Source organism: Boleophthalmus pectinirostris, unplaced genomic scaffold (genome assembly GCF_026225935.1).
Source record: "Boleophthalmus pectinirostris isolate CB_2022bp ecotype Guang Dong unplaced genomic scaffold, ASM2622593v1 HiC_scaffold_9, whole genome shotgun sequence".
Classification (NCBI taxonomy): domain Eukaryota; kingdom Metazoa; phylum Chordata; class Actinopteri; order Gobiiformes; family Gobiidae; genus Boleophthalmus; species Boleophthalmus pectinirostris.
The window spans coordinates 18,534,478-18,557,589 of NW_026571541.1; the positions used below are offsets into that span (position 1 = coordinate 18,534,478).

General features: G+C 37.0%; 1 protein-coding gene across 4 annotated transcripts in view; it reads left to right on the top strand.

The window, feature by feature from the left end:
• Positions 1 to 23,112, top strand: part of sorl1 (sortilin-related receptor, L(DLR class) A repeats containing) — a 78,093-nt gene that overhangs the window by 36,163 nt on the left and 18,818 nt on the right. For all 4 annotated transcript variants that reach the window (XM_020926823.2, XM_020926825.2, XM_020926824.2 and 1 more), the window contains exons 7-28: positions 4,141 to 4,242; positions 4,753 to 4,922; positions 6,142 to 6,334; positions 7,251 to 7,368; positions 10,000 to 10,073; positions 10,523 to 10,611; positions 11,741 to 11,919; positions 12,568 to 12,754; positions 13,730 to 13,858; positions 14,165 to 14,250; positions 14,966 to 15,138; positions 15,434 to 15,565; positions 15,645 to 15,736; positions 16,247 to 16,493; positions 17,292 to 17,430; positions 18,288 to 18,461; positions 18,929 to 19,042; positions 19,130 to 19,252; positions 19,849 to 19,968; positions 20,900 to 21,025; positions 21,798 to 21,908; positions 22,023 to 22,154. In XM_020926823.2, coding sequence (XP_020782482.1) covers positions 4,141 to 4,242; positions 4,753 to 4,922; positions 6,142 to 6,334; positions 7,251 to 7,368; positions 10,000 to 10,073; positions 10,523 to 10,611; positions 11,741 to 11,919; positions 12,568 to 12,754; positions 13,730 to 13,858; positions 14,165 to 14,250; positions 14,966 to 15,138; positions 15,434 to 15,565; positions 15,645 to 15,736; positions 16,247 to 16,493; positions 17,292 to 17,430; positions 18,288 to 18,461; positions 18,929 to 19,042; positions 19,130 to 19,252; positions 19,849 to 19,968; positions 20,900 to 21,025; positions 21,798 to 21,908; positions 22,023 to 22,154 — 3,010 coding nt within the window. The remainder of the gene's footprint in view (positions 1 to 4,140; positions 4,243 to 4,752; positions 4,923 to 6,141; positions 6,335 to 7,250; positions 7,369 to 9,999; positions 10,074 to 10,522; positions 10,612 to 11,740; positions 11,920 to 12,567; positions 12,755 to 13,729; positions 13,859 to 14,164; positions 14,251 to 14,965; positions 15,139 to 15,433; positions 15,566 to 15,644; positions 15,737 to 16,246; positions 16,494 to 17,291; positions 17,431 to 18,287; positions 18,462 to 18,928; positions 19,043 to 19,129; positions 19,253 to 19,848; positions 19,969 to 20,899; positions 21,026 to 21,797; positions 21,909 to 22,022; positions 22,155 to 23,112) is intronic.

Here is a 23,112-nt window from a genome sequence, read left to right on the forward strand (position 1 = left end):
CTTTAGTCAGTCATTTGGTCTATTGTGTCGTAGTCAACCAAAATTTGTATTAGTCATTTTATTTAGATAAGAATTTATGTGGAACAACAGCTGAAAGGAGAAGTGAGTGACTGACTTAGCTGAAGATTTGATATGTAAAAAGGCACATTAAACACATAAGTAACACATATAAATGCATTGTTTCCTAGTACTTTTTTAAGTTGCTGTTGTCAGATCATAGGCATACATGGTACTTTTGAGACCTTTTGTCACACACCCTTTTTAGCTGAATTATCGATCAACAGGACATGTCTTTATTTGAACAAAAAATTCTTTTGTTCACTACAGTCCTTTATTACACTAAGCTGAACCCAATGAATAAAAGAAAATGTTCATCATACCACCCACCCACATCTGGCGTTTTGCTAGACTTTGATTGCATATGTATGAACCAGATCAGCTAGCATACTTTAGGAGTGTCTACAAAAGCATTTTATATCCCTGTGATCGCTGAAGGATTTCTCATATTAAAGAACAGACATGCTGGCTTTTTGCTTTGTTGCGAGTGTAGCCTGAGGTGCAGCGGACTGTGGTCATGAATATGTATGAGGTAAAGGCCTGGTTCAGTGTCTGACAGTGAAGGACTTGAGGTTTGAGATTGTACAGATGTAGGGTGGGAAAGCAGCTTGTGACATTGTATAGCTTTAGTTTATAATAAAATGTCATTGTAAAAGAAGAACAGCTGTGGACACACATTGTACATCTGGTGCAGCTCTAGACCAGTCATTAAGCAGAGTCACCTTATAGCAGATGAAAAACTGCTTCATCATTTCTTCTTCTGTACACAGTATATACCAGTGTTTCCTACAGAAGACAATTATGCCCCCCCCATAGTCTAAAATAAATGGGACTATATATTGGCATAACAAAATTAGACTTTGTTACTCATTGTATTATAACAGTATAAAGGAGAGACTACTCACATTTTTACATGTACATTTATATTCCACAAATTGAGTGAGATGAAGTTATTCAAATAATAATTTGTGCCATCAGAGTATTAACAAAATCACATTCACAGAACAGAAATGAACCTTTTCTGAAAAGCTTTTGAATGATATTGAGCTGTATCAGAACAAGTATAAAACCACATAGACTAGTATACACCCATGGACCACTATGAAACCTACCTGGGCAAATGAGGGATTACACAGATATAAGGCCACATGGTAATATCAACAAAATACTATTATTTAATGTTGAAAGTAAGATTCTATGGTCTAAAGAAAGAGTGTTTCTATTATTATCATTGTGGTCAAGTTTGAAATTTTGGCACCATGACAACACTAATTTAGATGAATGTACATGACAAAAAGCTACCTAAAATTAATGTATTGTAAAGGTTTTATGTTTGTCAGCATCACCACCATGTATTTATGTATTTGATGAACTGATCAAAGCAGAAGTTAAAAGACCGTCTCTTCCTATTTCTGAAGAATTGTTTTTCTTTCCCCTAAACTCTGGTATGATGAATAGTTCGAAAATCGTGTAAGACTTCTTGGAAAGTACTAGAAGGCGTTGCTATTATACTGCCATCAGATACATGGTTCTGGCTTGAAACTCAACTGAGACAGTTTCCCCAAAATAATATTTGTTTAAGCTTCTTTCTAAATGTTTAAATAATTTTGTATCTGCTTTAAGTCCTTAATTTAAAGGGGCACAGTGTAAGTTTTCTGGTGGAGGGTCTGCCACCTGCATGTATACATGGAGATGTTATAACTTTGCATTTGGACAGATATTTTATTGATCACAAACAAAATTCAAAGTTCAGCAGCAACATAGAAACCAACATAGCAACATAGAAAATATATTAAAAGTTTGTAAATAATTCACCTTTAAGCGAAGAAATGCGAGATAAAAATGTTTAATCCCCTAGTTTGGAATATGCCAGGCAAAGCAATAACATCTCCAAGCAGGTGGCAGACCCGGCCTCCACCAGAAAGTGCACCTTTTTATACATTTTATTATCAGTCTAAATGTACAGCTTTTATATTATCGCTGCGGCTGGCAGCCAGTCCCCTCTTCCATTTTATCTCATATGTCTTCATCTTTCTATTCATTTTCACTGAGAACAGAGCGCTCTGAACTCTAATAATGAAGGCACCGAGTAAATTTACAGTTTGGAGATGAGAAGAGGACAGAAAGGTTGGAGTAAATGTAAACTGTTGAGACAATGTAATTAAGAGGACAGAGAGGAGGCTTAATAAGAGCAGATAGGAGGCTTTTTAAAAAGGAGGAAACTAGATCCTACAGCTCTGTGTTATGAATGTAAATCAGGAAGTAAAATGGCCTTGAGTAAAGAGAGAGAAGAGCTTTTTGTATATAGTTTTCAAAATATATCTGTATTGAGCCTTATAAAGTTTAGTCTAGGCGTCTTTAGATAATTTAAAGATGAGGGTTTAAATTCTGCTTGGTTCCCATGGGTCATTACGCACTGTGCAGCTATTTGAAAAATGTAAATACTATATTTTACAGGTCTGACTTGTTTTGTAGAAGAGAGTGTGTACCTTTAGTACCTCAAAAATCATGTGAGATTGACTATTGTGATAAACTTAGTTTTATAATATTTTCAAGTTCTGAATGTTCGCTAGAGAGCTTCAGCCTCCAGTCGCAAAAATTTGGGCTCAGCCTCTCATTCAGTGTTTTTCTGTATGTTTACTGCTTTCTACATTTGCTATACATACAGAAGACATCAAATATATGAAGATAGATGGAACTGTGTAGCAAAGGAAAAATTGGTAAATAACTACAGAATATTTATTTGACAAGCAAAAGGTGGGATTTTTTTTTCTTTTTAATTTAGTAGAGGTTTTTGTGTGTGTGTGTGTGTGTGTTTTTTGCTACATAATTATTTACTTCCTTTATTGTTACTTCATATTTTTGGTCTTTTCTGTGTGTATTTCAAACCCAACCGACATGGATTTTTTTGCGGCTCATATGATACTGATAAAATGGGAGTTGGAGCTGCTGATAACCGATATAAAAGTCGATATATTTAGTGATGTAAAAATTCACTATAAATCTTCAAGTGATTATAAAACTTAAGTCAGGCTCTTCTGGATTTTAAATTAGGTTTGTTTAGGCTACATTTATTGTTATTCTGCCCCTTTGCGGTTGTATTTAAAGACAGTAGGTCAGCCTAATGGAATTTTTGCATGACATTCTTGTCAGTAGAGAAAGTACGTAATCTACCGCTATCAATCTTTAGCAGTAAATACATGGCGCTGCTGTAATTAATTATGTGTAAATTCTGATCATTCACACCTCTATTCACAGCTCATTTACATATCAATACAGATCAAATAATATGTACACAGCAACTATAGTCACTCTACACAAAGCCAATGTAAGAAACAATAGGCTGTTTATGTGTGGTAGTTTACAGCAGCTAAATGCTAACCAATGAGAAAGAACCAAAAGTAGCTTCAAAGACACATTTGTAACCCTCACCGCTCATACATGCACCTCTCAGATCACAAGTCTTCACACAGTGTCCTTTCAATCCTGACTCAAAACAATTGTGGGTAAAAATAATATAATCCAGCAAGTTGACAGCTGATGTGTGTGTAAACAAACACACGTGAGTGACGTGACTCTGGGGGTGTGTTCAGGGGCAGTACTCGGCCATACAGACACAGACAAATTACTAAATATAAATACTGATGTGGTGCCACATATTAGGACATTTATCTGTCTGTACATTGGATTAAATGGACATAATATAGAGAGTCTAAGCTTTATAACGAGGTATAACATGCCCACCTGGACTATCGGTCCATATCGGCAAGATTTAGGCCGATTGTCAATATGTCTCCAATTGCCCATATGGACCGATAATATCAGGCAAACAATATATTGGTTAGGCCCTAGAAATTAGTAAACATACAGAAAAAAAAAACATTTAATGAGAGGGTGAGTCCAAACGTTTGACTGCTAGTGTGTGTATATATATATGTATGTATGTATGTATGTATGTGTGTATGTGTGTATATGTGTGTGTGTATATATATAATATATATATGTACTTCAGTCTTCTTCAACATAACCTTCACAAATACGTTTACTTTCTTGCACTTAAAATGTTCTTTTTTCTCTTTGTAGAAGCTGTTTGGCAGCCATGAGCCCTCCTCTGTCCAGCTCTGGGTTTCTTACAACAGGCAGCCCATGAAAGCAGCACGGTTTATGACCCGTCATCCAATCACTGTAAGTGTCCTGTGCCTGATGTTACTCACATATATGCTGTGTACTATACTGGAAGAAAGGACATTTTTAGACACCTTTTATAACTGTGCCTTGGTTTGTAAATGTTTCAAGTAAAACAGTAACTATTCTTGGCAGCTTGAGTGCTTCTAGGTTTATTCCCAGTTGATTTTAGTCACAGGAACTGACTGGCAACCCAGGCTCAACATAAACAACTTGATTATGCACAATGTTTTTGTAATTAAGAATAAATAAATCCTACAGTGGTTGTCAGTAAAATCAGAATTTGATTAGAACATGTTTACTTTCTATTAAGGGACACAGATAGGAAATGCTTATAAAATATTTTAAAGAAAGAAATCATGAATACAAATCCTATATATAGTACCTTTTAAGCATGAATTCTATATAGCATCTAGTTTATCCTAAAATATTGTGTAAGTTGCAATTACTATATAAAGATGATTGTTTCAAATGAGTGTCCACTTCCTTAATCTTTTCTCTGTCTGACAGGAGTACTACATTGCTGACGCATCCGAGGACCAAGTTTTTGTGTGTGTGAATCATGTCAACAACGTCACGCACCTGTACATCTCTGATACTCAGGGCCTCTCCTTCTCACTGTCACTGGAAAATGTCCTATACTACAGCCCTGAGGGCTCAGGCAGCAACACACTCATCAAGTAAGTGCAAATAAGTTAAATATATAGATAATATAATAATATTAATACATTTTATTTTACATTTTTTATTCAACACTGGATATGTTGTATCAGCCTGTGTCATACTTTGACTCAATGACAGCTGGATTGAACCAATAACAGTGAAGTGTGAACTTTAGAAAAAGCACATGACTTTATTTACTTTTTAGAGGGAGTAGAAAAAAGAGATTTGTGATAAAATTGAAATCATGATCCGGCTCCAACAAAATTGTGATATTCATCTTTAGATAGATCTCTCACTCGTATATGACATGTACAAAATATGCTCAAATAAGTGACTCAAACTGAAACTGAAACAATAGTGAATCATGTTAGGTCAAAAAACACATCCTGCATGGTCTCACTTTCCCAATATTTGACACTCATTACAGTACAAAACAAGGAACTGACTGAAATCTCACGTCTCTTTTTTGTGACTTTCAGTCTTCATCTTCCTTCCCGATGTGGCACTGGTTTGAGTCTGACCTTTGTCTTAAATTTGTTGTTTTTCCGCTCGAGCTTCTGGGTAATCACATCACAAACATCCTGTGTGCAGATGGCAGATGGGGCACTGTGACGGCTCAGGTGCTGCTCTGCCAATGATAATATCTCATGTAATAAACAAGGGTCCTCTTAATGGTGCAGCCAGGAAACACTTTAATGTTTCATAGCTGTCCTCAGTGATGTTCACTGATGGGGAACTGTTGTCATGGGTACTAGAAATTAAGACAGAAAAAATCACTGAATAGAGTGACAGCAGTAGTAGTCATGGTTGTACTGCAGATTACTTAAAATATGATAGTGCTATGGTTCTCAAACATTTTGCACTTCTGGTGATTCATAAATTCTCTTGTTTCTTCTTCTCAAATATTTGCTTGATTTAGTTTCAAATCTATAGTGGCCCATTTTTAGACCTGGCGTGCATTAACTTAGACCTGCAATAGTTCTCTTATAGATCCTATTAAGATCCAGTGGAACTTGGAAAGACATTTATTACTTTTGTGGTGCATAGTGTAAAGTATTTGAGAACCACTTCCATTCCTCATTTTTACTTTTAAATTGCCATTTGGCAGTATAATTTTTAGATTTTGAGTTTCTTTTTCACAGGAAAGCCAGATGGTGCCATCTGCATGCAGTTATAATAAGCAGGTAGCTAATGATATTTTTAAGTGCATTAGAGTTACTTGCCTTTCTTTTTCAGGTACTTTGCAAATGAGCCATTTGCTGATTTGCACCGTGTGGAGGGTCTGCGGGGAGTGTTCATCGCTACACTCATAAACGGCTCTGTCAGTGAGGACAATATGAGGTCTGTCATCACCTTTGACAAAGGAGGGACTTGGGAGCTGCTCCAGCCACCTTCAGCCGACAGCTTAGGAGGCACCGTGGACTGCCAGGTACATTCATTCAATATGTGCTGTTTTGGTGATAATGCCATTTTTTGAGTCAGTGCTGCTCTGTTTAATGCAGCTCCATGGTCAAACACAGACACTCCTATTGTTCAACTTCCCTCTTTGAGTGGCAGGTGGATTTAGCCAATCACAATGAAGTGTGGGCTATTAAAAAGCAGCAGATGGCTTCAGTTACTTCTTGAAGGCAAAGTAAAAAATATTTAGTGTACATGAATTTGAGATTAAAATTTAAATCATTTAAATATTTTTTGGCATATTCCCTCTTCTATTATTGATTCTAAGAAGTTTTGAAAATGGTACACAACATGTCTAAATATTATTCAGTATCTGTAAAGAGCAAAGCTGCAGACTGTGGTTTGTACTATCTATTGGAACAGGAACTATGGGTTTACACTTATATTTTGACAACACAACTTTCTGCAACAGTTTCTTTCCTATTATCTTAATCTTCATCTAAACCAAGGACATGGCAAGCACATGGACACATGTGGTCAAAATTAGTTTCCTCCGCAAGGTGGCTGGGCAGTCCCTTAGAGATAGGGTGAGGAGCTCAGTCACATGGGAAGATCTTGAAGTAGAGACATTGCTCCTCCACGTCGAAAGTAGCCAGCTGAGGTGGCTCGGGCATCTGTTCCTGATGCCTCCTGGGCGCCTCCCTCTGGAGGTGTTCCGGGCATGTCCCACTAGAAAGGGGCCCTGGGGAAGGCCCAGGACACACTGAAGGGACTATGTTTCTCGGCTGGCCTGAGAACACCTCAGGGTCCCCCCGGAGGAGCTGGAAGAAGTGTCTGGGGTGAGGAAGTCTGGGAGTCTCTGCTTAGACTGCTGACCCGCAGAAGCGAAGAAAATGGATGGATGGATCATCTAAACCACAAGTTAACAAACTGTTTTTTGCTTTCAGCTGAATAAAGGGTGCTCGCTGCACTTGGCCCAGCGCTGGAGTCAGTTGCTCAACATCCAACTCAGGAGAATGCCCATCCTGTCGAAAGACTCTGCCCCTGGCCTCATCATGGCCACAGGTGAGAGAGCATCACCATACACACTCATCAAGACATTTAATTTAAAGTCCACTAAGTAACCTCTGGTGGAAGGTATGCCACCACAGCATGGTTTTAAGCTTATCTTATCTTGCATTTGTAAAATTTCTGGCATTTTAATTGCCTTGGACCCTGCCACCAAATAGTTAATCAGTGCACCTTTAAAACCTATAGTTTTGAGCATTGTCACAGAATCAACAACCTAATAAATATCTGATTAACTATAAATATGAAACTGAAATTGATCCTTTTAAAATCACTTTATAAATGAACAAGTGGTAGAATTATAGGTTTTATTTCATGTTATTAATGGATAGATGACTTTCGAATTACAAACAGGATTTGCCAAATTCCCCAATTTAGGTTATAATTAACATTGAAAATGCTTGCATAGTCAGCAGCATGCATAAGGTGTACGTTTTTTGCTGAAATATACAAATTGTGAGTAACAAATCTAAACTATTACTCTGTGTAATGAGTGCCTTGACTGCCAGCAGAAGTGAGTAAGCTCTGCAGTGCATGTCGAATGTGCCCCCTCTCCCCTCTCTCCTCTTTCCCCTCTCTCCTCTCCCCTCTCTCAGCTGGTCCCTTTAATTAAACTCTTATTGGATAAAGGTGCAGAGAGAGATTGAGAGTGTGAGCTGGCATCAAGCAGAGTGGTGCCCTTCGTTATCGCTCTCACACAGATGAACTAATTACAGCTGCAGCACATGGGTCCTCAGAGCACAGCCAACATGCTCCAGAATAAAGGTTTAGGCCCACAAGTTTATGATAACATAATTAGAATTAACATATTGGAATGATATACAGGTGGGAGACTGATTCCATTATTAACAATTGGCAATTGTTATTGTTAATAGTTGTAATGTGATAATTTAACTAATCAACTGAAAGTTCGCAATGTGCAGTGCGTATCTATCTGGGCTCAAGGGGTTACGTTTTACACTATAAAGAAGAATAATAGTCATTAATTGGATATCTCAAGTGATTTACTTTGCAATATTTTAAAATATAATCACAGACATGTATGAGTTAAGACACAAAGGGGGCCCAAAGCAAATAACTTTTTTTCAGTGAAGATTCTGCCAGTCAGCATTAAAAAAAAAACTCTGCCAACCTATTTCCAAATCAATGCACGCTGCATTCTCTAAAATATTAAAAATGTAAAAGTCAGTGTGTATTAGCTAAAAAAAATACATATCATGCATGAAATTAAATAAAGTTAAAGGTGCACTGTGTAACATTTCTGGCGAAGGGTCACTCACCTGCTTGTCTTCATGGAGATGTTATTGTTTTGTCTGGACTCTCCCAATATGACATTAAAAGAATCCACATGCTTTTACACAATCTCACGGGCTTTTATTGACTTAAAAACCTGCATTCTTACTGTGAGTGGGCTTGTCTCTCCACAGATCTGTGGTGTCACCTGCTGTCTCCGTAGAGATAAATAAGTGTAATGTCATACTATGGAACATTTGAGGCAATATTTCTATGGAGAGAAGCAGGTGATGGACTCTCCACCCGAAAGTTATACAGGGCACCTTTTAAGAGCTGATACTGATCTGTTTGAACATTAAATTGTAATAATTAACTGTTGGAGGATAGTAAACACAGTACAATAACATACTAGTTGCCAGTGATTCCTGGAATAAAAGGCATTTTGAGCTTTGAAGAGGTTTTGGCAGAACACACTGTTTTTGTGAAGTGTGGACCGAGTACAGATATATTGTTGGTATGTCTTAACAGCGAAAGTGATAGAAGTCTAGTGTCCCACTGCAGCCTGTTCATACTTGCCAGTTTCATATCAACCTAAGCACTGAGCACCTTTTTGAGCATGTTGCTTATTGTCCCTGGCCTTTTCTCAGAGTGTAATGATATTTAATGAGAAGTGCTTTCACACTGTGGTGGCGTTTAATTCGTTTAGATGCATTGTTACGGTGTTGGTAAAGAGACAGCTAATCTAATCAGTGTTTGTGAACGCTATTTGCCTGAAATGATATGTGATAATTAACAAATACCTCCAAGCCACCATGAATAACAATTTGTTCTGTGTATATTGTTGTTAGATTTATTATTACCCTTTGGCTTTTATTTTATTTTGTTGCTAACACAATTCATACTTGTCTGACCATACAGACTCAACTTATCCAGGGAGCTTAGACTTAGACAAACTTTACTGACCCACAAGGGAAATTATACACATGTACTTTGACTTAGGCCAATGACATTTAGAGGAGTGATAGGTCACATGAGGACAAACCTAAAATACTTGATATCAAACAGGAATTTGGCCATATTGGATGGAATGGAAACCTATCTAGTCCTAGGTTTTTGATCAGAATTAGCTCACTCTCCACATGCTACACTTAGTGATGCTGATAATCAATAATTTTCCTTTTGTTTTTAGATATTCATTATGATTTTTTGTGTAACACAGCATCAAAAAATGCCATAATTTCCTATTTATTTGATACCTGTTCACTGCCTGTTCTAATTGTCAACTCCACTTCACAGCAACTCACTCAAAACCCTTCAAGGAGAATAGTACTTTTGACCAGAGAATACTTTTATGTGAATGTGGGAATAAATTCAACTGTATCTTGTGCCTTCCAGGATCTGTCGGTAAAAACCTGGCTAACAAGCCCAATGTTTATGTGTCCAGCAGTGCCGGAGCCCGTTGGAAAGAGGTAAGAGGAAGATGATAAGAAAAACACAACTTCAAAACATCTTAGATCTTTCTGCAGCTGCTGGAAAAGTTTAGAATCTAAACTTCTAACTAGGTCCAAGTGGAACTGAAATTGTGGAGTAGTAGTCTGTTTTTTTTTCTAATTGTTTAAGACACTTAGTTGCTCTCGGACCTAGTTAGAAGTTTATTTCAGTTTACTAAGATTGCGGGAAGGGAAATTAATTAATACATTCAAAATAAGTAGCAAAACCAACAAGAGACTGGTGTATATGTACAAGTAAAAAAAAATATACAGAGAAATATAGTAATACAAATAAATCTCTCAACTATACAAGAGGTCATATGGAGAAAAACAGTGCAAAGATGAAAGTGTGATTGACATGACATGGCTTATCTGTTACATAGTTCTGTTATTGTACTGAAATTGAAATAAACTTTAAACATTTTCAGGCTCTTGCTGGCCCTCACTTCTACACCTGGGGAGACCATGGAGGGATTTTGATGGCCATTCCACAAGGAGGCTCCACCACAAATCTAAAGTAAGTCTTTACTTTAGGATCAATAATGGCATTTCTCTGATTGACTATATAACTCAAGACATTCAAACAGCCATGAAATTTACTATTTACACATCAACTCAAGTTATTCATGTAATAATAAATTTTGAGGCTCAATATTCATTATGTATAACTTTTCTAGATACATTAAATTTTTTTGTGTGTGTTAAGAATTGAATTGAGGTTACTATATATTACAATAATTAGGACCTAGATATTAACTAAGTACTTAAATGTTTAATTCCGCTATTTAGTTGTTACAGTTTATGTTTTTATAACTATATGGTTCACTTAGAAAAGGATTTACCGGGATTATCCTGCTTTAGTGCTATTGTACCAATGATATAAAATACATTCATTATTATCATTTACCGTGGTATTTTCTCTGGCAATATATCATACTATGACATTTGTTATCGTGACAGGCCTAATTCAAACTGTAAAACCCTGCAGATTGCTTTTGCACTGAGTAAGAGTTGGATGTATTACTAACAATGAATATGTTGTAGATCTTTTATAGTAATATTTGAAAGATCTAATATTACACAACATTGACTGTTGTGAGTTTTAAGCCATAAAATCATCATGTTGTTACATAATCAAAAACATAGTTGTGTTTTGTTTCATTTACACATGTTTGAATAACCCTTTATTATTAGTCTGTCTACATCCTCACTGCTCAAAATGCTCTTTTCCACCTTGTGATGTCATGTAGTGATAGTTTTCAAGTTAACAGCTACATCTGACCTTATGTTCAGTGGAAATGGGCAATTCTAGTGCTCAAATCATCAGAATGATTCTAGTGATGGTGTCTGGAGTTTAAAAATATTTATAATGTACTTGTGTTACCTCATTACATCACAAGGTGGAACTCCAGGTGTGTTTTGATGAGGAAATAATAATATAATAACACTGGTCAGAAAATACTATAATAATATGTGCCTATAATAATTATATAATTATTATGGAAATGAATGAATATTGTTTAAACTTTCATCATTCCCAGCTCAACTGAAAATACAGTGTGCACACTTTGATATATTCCTCTTTCAGTTGCTTAAAATGCACTATAATATTATAGATTTAATAGGTTCTGACTGCATATTTTCAGGTTCAGCACAAATGAAGGGGAGACTTGGACTGACTTTAAGTTCTCAGACAGAGAAGTTTATGTTTACCAGCTGCTGACTGAACCTGGGGAGAAAAGCACCATCTTCACCATCTTTGGCTCCTATGCCGACCAGAGGCACAGCTGGCTTATCCTGCAGGTCAACGCCTCCAACGTGCTGGGTAAGACACAACTTGTCCATGGGAAGATATGGTGAAAATGATCTAGACTTTTAGCAACTGTGTGTAGTGTTATTTTTACAACTTTCATGAAATACCATCTATTCATTCATTCATTAATTTATTGCTCATGCCTTTTAATTTTGTTAGCATCAATATAAAAAGACAAAAACAACAAATGTGACACTTAAATAAATATATGCCCCAACCATTATGTGCCTTGTCATTACTGGTATGAACAAAAGGAACAGGAAGAAGAGAAATCAAACTTCAGTACTGCTTTATGCTGTACATTTGACATTTTGCTCTTTTTATACCTACAAGATATGGGAAGTGTATTTAGAAACTATATAAAGCTTTTCTTCAAATGAAAAGATTTTATTTGACATTTCTGGCATATTTAAACACCCAAGAAATGATGTTGCTACAGTGCATACTCTTATTATTTTAACACAAATACCAAGGCATACAGATAATTCAGCCATAAAAAGTAACAGACCTAACAGAATAAAAAAATATCTATTCATTTAATCATAAAAATATTAAATAACATCCTTTTGAGATGATCCATACAGTCATCATCATACATTTCTGACCTTGACTTTTGTTACTTACTACACTGTTAATTTGTTTGTTTTGCCTCTTGTGCAGGTGTCCCGTGTTCAGAGGCAGACTACAAGCGCTGGTCTCCATCAGATGAGCATGGAAATGAGTGTTTGTTGGGCAGAGAGATCACATTCAAGAGGAGGGCTCCACATGCCACATGCTTCAACGGAGAAGACTTTGACCGGCCTGTCACTATTTCCAACTGCTCCTGCACCAGACAAGACTACGAATGGTAAGGGACCAAATTAACTTTGCAACATCAGTGTAGAATAAATTGTAGGAGCCCGAGAGATGAAGAGAAGAGGCGTGGCACTGGAGTTCTAACACATCCAGCACTCAGAGACCCCACACCACACGCACGCACACGCACACACACACACATACACACACACATTATAATAGTCTTGTCTAGTACAGTTCATATCATATTTAAACTACGTAATACAGTCTTTAGTGCTGTCAGGATTAAAATTTCAAACTGAAATTTCAATACTCAATACCGTATTTATAGAAACTAGAAACTAGAAACTAGTTTTAGTATCTTGGTGTTGACAACCCTACTTAGAAGCTTTAGCAAGTATGAAACACTTAAACTTTATGGGCTTTTTTCAAACTGCTCAAAACAACTGTGAAAGCAATTATTAAACCAAGCATGCATGACCCTTTGCTTGTTCAGCTTTTTAAGCTAGACGTTCGGCATTGGTTCTTAAATTCTTTTCTGAGTCCGTGTTGGTCAAAGTGAAACAGCCATGTGGTTAAATCAGTCACGCTTCATTTACATTTGGTTTAACTTGACAAATGAAAATAATCTATCCGAAAAAGTGTGTTGGAGACCTTTGTACTATACTTAAACTGGTCTGGCTCAGATTTTTGGCTGTTTATGCTTTGTCCTGAATGATTAACTATGTCCTTTCTCATTACCAGATTCAATATTTATTCTAGAAACGACTTTACAATACATTTCAATAAATGCATCAGTAAATCAACAGATAATGCTTTTTGTTCATATAAATAGTTTAGATTGAAACTATAATTTGTATGAATAACACACTGATAAAATAAATCTTGCTTACTATGCTAGTCTGAATTTTATTATTCCTCCCAGATTACCCATCATAGAAAATAATGAGTACACTGTATTAAAATGGATGCTTGGTTAGCCAGAGGGCACTCTCACAGCTTTTGTCTTCTCCTTTTCTTTTTGTAGCGACTACGGTTTCAAACTGAGTGAGGACCTGTCTCTCCAGGTGTGTGTACCTGATCCCGAGTTTTCAGGTGACCTCTACGCTCCCCCCGTCCCCTGTCCTGTCGGCACCACTTACCGCCGCAGCAAAGGGTAAGCTTCTATTATAGGCTCCAGAAATGGGCAGCTTGGGACTCCTTTTATGTGCTTCATTTGCATAAAGCTAGTGTCTGCTACAATGCCAGACTCCAATTTACATTTTTATGAGACACGATGTGTTGTGGTGTTACTAGAAATCATTTCAAGACTGTGAAATAATGTTGGCATTGGTCTAGCAGCAGAGATGTTGTCAGTCATATAATATATACGCATGTTGTGATTTACAGGCATAAATGATACATGCATAAATACATATTGCTTATTAAATAATTTAGTTTGTTTCAATTCGTTGCATTGCAGGTACAGAAAAGTGCCTGGTGATAGTTGCAGTGGAGGAGATGTTGAGGCCAGACTTGATGGGGAAATGCTGCCGTGTCCTGTAGGAGGTAAGCTTTCTGGTAATTTGTGTAACTTAAGATGGGCCAAGTAGAATATTAATACAATTATTTAAAGGGCCCATATTACGGTATTTTCTGATCTATGTTATTATGCTGTTTCTTCATCAAAAACATACCCAGTGTTGTTTTATTTCATTCACACATTTAGCACACCAACCAAGTTCTTCTCTCAAACAGAAAACAGCTTGTGATGTCATGTGGTAATACACAAGTATTCCACTGTTTTTTTTAACCCCATATGCTTTCACTAGAATAATTTGGATAATTTCTGCCCTGGAATTGTCAATCTCTATTTAATTTAAGGTAAAAGGTGTCTGTTAACTTGAAAACTACTGCTTCATGACATCACATGGAACAGAGCATTTTGAGCTTTGGAGATGTAGACAGACTCAAAATGTGGGTTACTTAAATATGTGTGAATGAAACAAAACACAACTCCAGGTTTGTTTTTGATGAGGTAGCATCATTCTAACATGGCACAAGCTCACAATAGTCAGTTTTGTGTAATATGCATTATGACTTATGCTCATAATAAAATTCCTGTATGATGCTAATTCTTTGTTTGCTATACACAATTAAAGTCAAACAAGGAGCAATGCAAAACAATACAAGATTAATTATTAATTTGAAAATAAGAAAGCTGAATGTAATGGAACTTGCCAGCACTCATTTGAATTGTTTGTACACTGCATTTATCTTACAGAGAGTAATGAGTTCATCCTGTACGCTGTGAGGAACTCCATTCACCGCTATGACCTGGCCACAGGCAGTGACCAGCCACTGCCACTGTCTGGTCTGAGGGAAGCTGTGGCTCTGGACTTTGACTATGACCGGAACTGCCTCTACTGGGCCGACATCTCACTGGACACTATACAGGTGAGGGAGGGGCTGAAGAACTCTCGGCAATGGACTGGTTGAAGGCTGATTCACACTGGCACGCACACCACATCAGAACTCACTCTAAACTAGGACTAAACTCAGACCAAACAACGAAGTGCATTATTACCAAGACAAAGTAGAATTCTTACCTTGAAATTTCGATGATATTGTGGTACTACTGTGCTGTAAAGTTAAGTGCTTCTACCTTATGCTTAGTTCCACAAGGTTGATTGGGATGCCAAATATAATGTTCTTTATCATTAATAGTTCATTTTCTTTTGTTGCCTCTCAGCGTTTGTGTCTGAACGGCAGCACAGGTCAGGAGGTGGTTGTGAGAAAAGACCTACAGAACGTGGAGGCCCTAACTTTTGACCCCGTCAGTCGGCTTCTGTACTGGGTGGATGCTGGTGCACAAAAGATTGAGGTAGGTTGTCACTGCTTTTCAACTACAGTTTTTCATTATTTGCTTCAGAATTCTTTACTACTTCCATTGTTGTTTTCAGGTTTCTAATCCCGATGGCGACATGAGGCACACTCTGTTGAACTCCTCCATCTTGGAACACCCCCGAGCTCTGGTACTGCTTCCTGGAGAAAGGTAATCCACAAATGCTTTCCTTAGAGGGACTTTAGCACAAATTACTCCTCCTATATCTGGATTCATCAATGCCTTGTGTATGCAGTTTAGGTTCTCCTGAGACCAAATAAACCTTACCCCACTCATTCTTCTATATTAAATTAGTCTATGCCATTACCAACCCTGCTGGTTCAGATGTTATACATTAAATCCTTGTTTTTAATTTATTACACTTTCAGTTTGACCTGAACATATTTTAAAAAGAAATATGCTGTATTTGATCAAATTTGCTTTGTTTTAAAATTATGATTAAGATAACAAACTAAAATGTGCTAAAAATACCAAATATTTTAACGAATAATAATAATTAAACCTGATGCATTTCAAAACATGTTTTTAAGAGATTATTTTTTACATGGGGTATTCTGTGGTTTGCAGAGAACATTATGTAAATAATGTCTGTCTTTCCTATTTGCTAATATATTAGCATAATAATAAATATTACACCATGTTATTTCCACCTTATTTCAGTCTGATGTTCTGGACGGACTGGGGAGAACGTGCCGCTGGTGTGTACCGCAGTTTTATGGACGGTACCAACGTGTCGTGTATTGTGTCCGAGGGCGTGCGCTGGCCCAACGGCATCACTGCAGACGACAATTGGCTCTACTGGACTGAAGCCTACAGCGACCGCATCGAGAGGGCTGACTTCAATGGGGGGCAAAGAAGTGTCCTTATGGAGGGGCTGCCACATCCGTATGCTATAGCAGTCTTCAAAGTAAGCTGAAATGTTAATTCATTCTTGTATATTGTTTATATGATGTAATATGATCATATGTTTGGCACTTTTTAGCACAGAAAAATATTAAAGGGCCCATACACTATTTTCTGATCTATGTTATAATGTTGTTTCCTCATCATAAACATACCTGCAGTTATGTTTGTCTCAGTTATGTCTCACTCAGAAAACTCTGTTCCAGCTTGTGATGTCATGTGGTAATACAAGTGCTCCAGTGTTTTAAACTCCATATACCTTCAGTAGAATCATTTTGGATAATTTCACACATGGAATTACCAGTCTCTATTGAACACAATGTAAAATGTTGGTGTTAATGTAAAAATGACTACTTCATGACATAAGGTGTAACAGAGCATTTTGAGCTTTGACAGACTAATAATTAAGGATTACTCAAACATGTGTGAATGAAAGAAAACACAACTCCAGGTATGTTTTTGATGAGGTAACAACAATGTAACTTGGATTAAAGCCATTTCGATTTATTATAATATAGGAGCTTTAATAGAAGTGGCATTCTAACTAAAAGTGTAGTTACGGTAAAAACATAGCAATTACTTGTGGAAATATTGCATTCAGAATTCAATATACTTTCTAACCTCTATGAAGACATAAGGATACATAGTACATGTTTCATGGAAATAAATTTTATGTCTCACATTTATCTTTCATTTACTCAGTTGCAACTATCATCCTTATTGGTATGCTGTAAAGTGTAACCTGAACTTGTCCTATTTAATGATCGAAAGTCTAACAAATATTGCATAATTCTGTCTGTAGAATGATCTTTACTGGGATGACTGGTCCAGAATGGGGATCTTTAAGGCTCCAAAAGGGGGGTCCCAGGGAAATGAGCTGATCGTCGGGAGGCTCACTGGAGTAATGGACCTCAAGATATTTTATAAAGGAAAACACAGAGGTGAGACAATTAATGTGTTATGAGTTAGTGTATAATTGGAGCATCTAAAATTTGCTGTTCCTAACCTACTTTGCGCTTTGCTGCCATGCAGGGTTGCTAAAAAACACTAATTGATACAAAAATTAGTAGTAAAACACATTTGAACGCAAAAACAAATAAACATATAAATGGGATAAATTTGGATCTCTCCTGAATACTTTTAGAAGGATCTTACAATATTATAACTGGTCACATCATCACTGTTCACATAGTAACATTAAAGAAACTACTTTTTGTGTTCAAAATTGCAGTATATTATATAAAAAATATATTGAGATTATTATATTATGTCTGATGCTACTGAACAGTATGCTTGGGCAAAACACTTAACCCCTTGTGCCATGTTGTGTTGACTAACCAAAAAAAATGCACTTATTGTAATAAACGTTTATGTCATATAAAAGGTGTTACATGTATATCATTATTAAAGTTCCAATATTATTCTATTTATGATCTATCTTATAATTTAGTTTCCTCATCAAAAACATACCTCAGAAATCCTGCATATTTAGGCTTAGTTCTTCTCTCACACACTCTGTACACCTTCACTAGAATCATTTGGATAATTTCAGCCTTGGAATGGCCTTGAATCTTTACTGAACTAAAGGTAAAAGGTATCTGTTATCGAAAAACTACTGCAAGGTGGAACAACATTTTAAGCATATAAGCAGGATAACTCAAACATGTGTCAGTGAAATATAAACAACTCCAGGTATGTTTCTGATGAGGTAACAGCATTCTAATGTGTCTAAAAGCACACATAAGCAAATTCTGTGTAATGCAGCACCTTTTAAACTTTAATGATTTGTTCTTCCCAGGCCATAACGCATGTGCAGATCAGCCCTGTAGTCTGTTGTGCCTGCCTCAGCCTGGCCATCGTCACACGTGTGTTTGCCCTGACGGAGCGCCGACCATCACTTTACCCAGTGGAGAGCTGCAGTGCCAATGTCCCAAGGGCTACCAGCTCCACAACAACACCTGTGTCAAGACTGGTGAGTCCCTGTTGTCTCTCTCTTTAGGACTAAGATACCACAATACCACATTTGGTAGAATGTTGTTCAGACATCTCAAACTTGCCTTACATTTTGCCTGCCCCTTCTCATGCAATTTATTTTTATAATTTAAATTTTTTTTTTTTGATAAAATAAATAAATAAAATAAATCTGTGCCTTCTGCAATATCTAAATGTGTAGTTAATGTGTAGTTGATTAGAGGTGGTGTTTTTCATCACTCCAAAGCCCATGGGTAGATCAACAAATGCATAAACTGTGACATTGCTAACTAAGTGTACTAAAAATGTGAGATATCTATGGTAAATGAAGTGCTGAAGCTTTATAACATCAAAAGAATTAACATTTTATATAATTATAATTAACATTTTTTTTTTTTACATGTACTGCAAGTCTAGACAATCTCTGCTTTCTCAATTTGATTGCTGAAAATACTGTTATTTTTTCAGAGCAAAGTTGTTTACCAAACCAGTACCGCTGCTCCAATGGCCGCTGCATCAACAGCATCTGGAAGTGTGACAGTGACAATGACTGTGGAGACATGAGCGACGAAAAAGAATGTCGTAAGTCAAAGGAATTCTACATCTTGTAAATGTTTATATTATAAATTATTGCATTATTATTTTATACCTTTTTTCTGGCCATTTTAGCTACCACCACCTGTGACCCATCAAACCAGTTTCGCTGTGTAGCCTCAGGCTCCTGTATTCCTTTGGCCTTTAAGTGTGATCATGAAGATGACTGTGGAGACAACAGTGATGAGGAGCGCTGTGGTAAGAGAATTAATAAAGGATTTAACAGATGTTGGATACTCTAAAACTGTAATTGGCTACATCTTATCTACTTACACCAGAGATAAATCTGGTTTATTTTTTATGTAGCCTAAAAGCATTAAGTATAAACAGTTCGACATTTTGTCTAATTAAATGATTGTCATCATGCTGGCAAAGCTTTATTTATTAGAGATTGGCGGCAATCTTTTTTTCATTACTGATGTCAATACTGATTGTTTAGAATCCAGGGAAACTGATGACTAATAAGCTCTGCCTATATATTTGGGCCGATATGTTGGGTTGATTATTTTCACTAAATTATGAAATTTTTATTTACGACAAACTCATCTACGGTTCCTTTTTACCACAGACCTTTAAGAGAGCAGTGTAGTCACATTTTGAGCAGTGTTTAAGTTTGTGTTTAAGTTTGTGTTTAAGTTTTGTGTGTACTCTTTAGCCAAACCAAAATATCGGCCTGTGCTGGAGATTTAAGGCCGGTAGCTGATTCACTAAAAAGTGCAGATATCGGTCCTATATATCAGTCTATCTCAAATATTTATAATCTTGCTTTTTTTGGTCTATGTTTGGTACATTAGAGTCACACCAGTGTGGTCCGGGGGAGTTCACTTGTGCCAGAGGAGTGTGTATCCGAGAGGCCTGGAGATGTGATGGAGACAATGACTGCAGAGACTGGTCTGATGAAGCCAACTGCACTGGTATGCCTTCTGAAAGTGGTGCTGTGAATTTACCCACTGTAATGTCTGTCACATATTGATACTTTGAAGATGATGTCATCATCAGTCCCTGGAGGTGTGATGCTGTAAGCACTGCTCTGTCTTAGGCTTGTTAGACTTTAATGTTCTTTGTTTAACACAGTCTGACCACGAAGATCTGATTTAGCTGGGTCTACAACAGGTGATCTTATTTTTGCTATTAAACAAGTTTCTCACATGTGAAATTACAGTCACAAGCCAACTAGCATTAGCCAACAGTTTTTCAGTTAGTCACTCTTACTTTTTTGTTGAAAATCAAACACCTACACAGGACCATGAACACTCATTGATCACAGGCTCCTGAAAATGTGTTGTTTAAACCCATTTTGTATTTTTCTTGAGTTTTCAGACAATCTAAAAACTCACTACGGTAACTGCTTTTCTCTATCATTAAGCTTGTTAAGTTAATTCAAAATAATGACTAAGCATTTTCAAAGCTTTAAAGTACATTATGAAACTTTTCTGGTGGACAATCTGCTACCCATTTGTCTCTATCTTGCATTTATTCAATTACTGGTGATTTTATTGCTCAAAAACACCCTAAAATCTTGGCCTGTGGTGTTGCCAGCTTGTTTCCAAGGAGATACACAGTTAAGGGGAATTATTCAGTTTCTGCAGCTCCAATAAATATCCAAAATACAATAAAAAGGCAGTATCAATCATCCATATAAAAGCTGTAATAAAAGTGCTATTGGGACAAATAAAATAAAAGTTTAAAATGTACAAAAAGTTACACAGTGCCCTTTAAGATTGGAATACCAGGATCTACATCATAAACAAGATGATTTCATTATTCTGCATAGTTATATATAGGAAATAAATAATCTTTTGTATAAATTCATCTTCAATCATTGAATTTTGTTTTTGTTCCTAGTGGGCCACCATACTTGCGAGGCCAGCAGTTTCCAGTGTCATACAGGACACTGCATCCCACAGAGATGGAAGTGTGATGGGGACGATGACTGTCAGGATGGTTCAGACGAAGACCCTGAGCACTGCGGTAGGACCACACTTCCACTTAAAGGGCCCATATTACACTATTTTCTGATTTATTTGTAATTTTGTTTCCTCATCAGAAACATACCAGGAGTTGTGTTTTGTTTCATTCGCACATGTTTAACACACAAATCCTGCATGCTTAGACATTTCACCTACGAGTTCTTTCCATCTTGTGTTTTTAAAATCCATTCACCTTCACTAGAATTATTTGGACAATTTCAGACATGGAATTGCCAATCTCTTGATTAAAAGGTAAAAGGTAGCTGTTAACTGCTACATGACATCACAAGGTTGAACTGAGCATTTGATCTTTGAGTAACCCTTTATTATTAGTGTCTATATCTCCAAACATGTGAAACAAAACACAACTCTGGGTATGTTTTTGATGAGACAATCTGGTGTTATGTAGGACCTTTAACTGTCTGTACTCCTATTCTAAAGCATTCAGGTTCAAAATGAACAGCTTCTCTACCCCCATAGTCGACAACCAGATACAATCTTGTTTACAGTTCTCTTATCAGATGTGAAGGCAACTGTGTTTATAGCTTCACATGGTTTAGAGTTATGTTTTGTGTCCTCTTATATTGCACTGACCCAGCAGAACTTCCTTCTATTTAAGTGCCCAGAATACTTTCTTGCCAATACCTTCATTGTTTGGGTTGAATACCTGTTTAGATCAGTCAGAACATTAGCAGTTATACTATAAATGTTTTAAATACATAGTATTGGCAAAGCTAAAAATCACAATTGATGTTTTTTTTTGTTTGTTTTAGAGGGAACAAAATGTAAAGGCTTCCTCTGCTCCAATGACACCTGCCTCCCAGCAACCGCCCACTGTAACGGCATCCAGGAGTGTTCAGATGGAGCAGACGAGCAAAACTGTGGTAATTGTTTCTATATATAACAAGCATATATTGTGTCCAATATGTGACTTTTACTTTATATGAAATATTGTTTTGTTTTGGGTTTTTTTTGCTTTTTTTACACATTTGTCCCAGATCCACTATGCACTCGCTACATGGAGTTTGTGTGTCGGAACAGAGCGCAGTGCCTGTTTCAGTCTCTGGTCTGTGATGGGATTAAACACTGTGAGGACGGATCTGATGAGGACTCTGAGTACGCTGGCTGTGGTGAGTTATACTTCTGAGTTAGTTTGGGGATTTTATAACTGGTTTATTCAGTGTAAATTAGCATTCACGCTATAACCAGGCACATGTTTCCTATGACTTTTGTCTTGGTAATATATTGTTGTGCATTGTCCCTGTACAAATAAAAGCATACCATACCATAAAAAAATTATACCCAGATACTAATCAATGCTAGTATTAAATTAGATACTCATTTAAACAAATATTGACACTAAAGACCAAGCAGCAATCTTTGGCCCTCGCGTGGGCCTATGCTGCGCCATGCAAATGCCACACCCCGCAGTAACACTAATGTAAACCCCAACCATGACTCTAACCCAACCCTAATGGTAGACCTAACCCTAAACATAACCCTAAGCTTAAACCTAAGCCTAGTCATAATCCTAATCATAGCCCCAACCCTAACTTTAACCGTAATCCTAACCTACATCAATCAGAGTCGGGGTGTGCACCCACGATTAAAATTTGAGTGAAATCAGGCAAAATTTGTGCAAATTGCTAGGGAGCACTATTTCACCCATTTTTGTATTTTAACCCTAGCCCCAACCCTAATCTTTGCCTATTTGAGCCCTTACCCTAAGCCTAACCCCTAACTTGCCCCTAACCAGCCCAGGCCAACAAATCCTCCATCTGCACCATCTCATTGGGGTTGACCCCCTGACCTTCCATTGACTTCCATTCATTTTAGCAGTGATAAATATGGCCCAGTCCTTGGGCGTGGGTTACTGGGATACTGCTGTTCATGCCAGGGGCGGCCGAGAGGATGAAGATGCACAACATTCTCTTGCATTCACCCATGTGCTCATTGTTGCCCATGCGTTCATTGTAGAGAACGCAATAGACCCTACGCCCTGTCAGGGCTTGGCCCTAATTAGAGGAGCGACTATTTTATACCATTATTGCGTAATCAGAAATGAGTCAGTTCCTTTGTGTCAAAGTT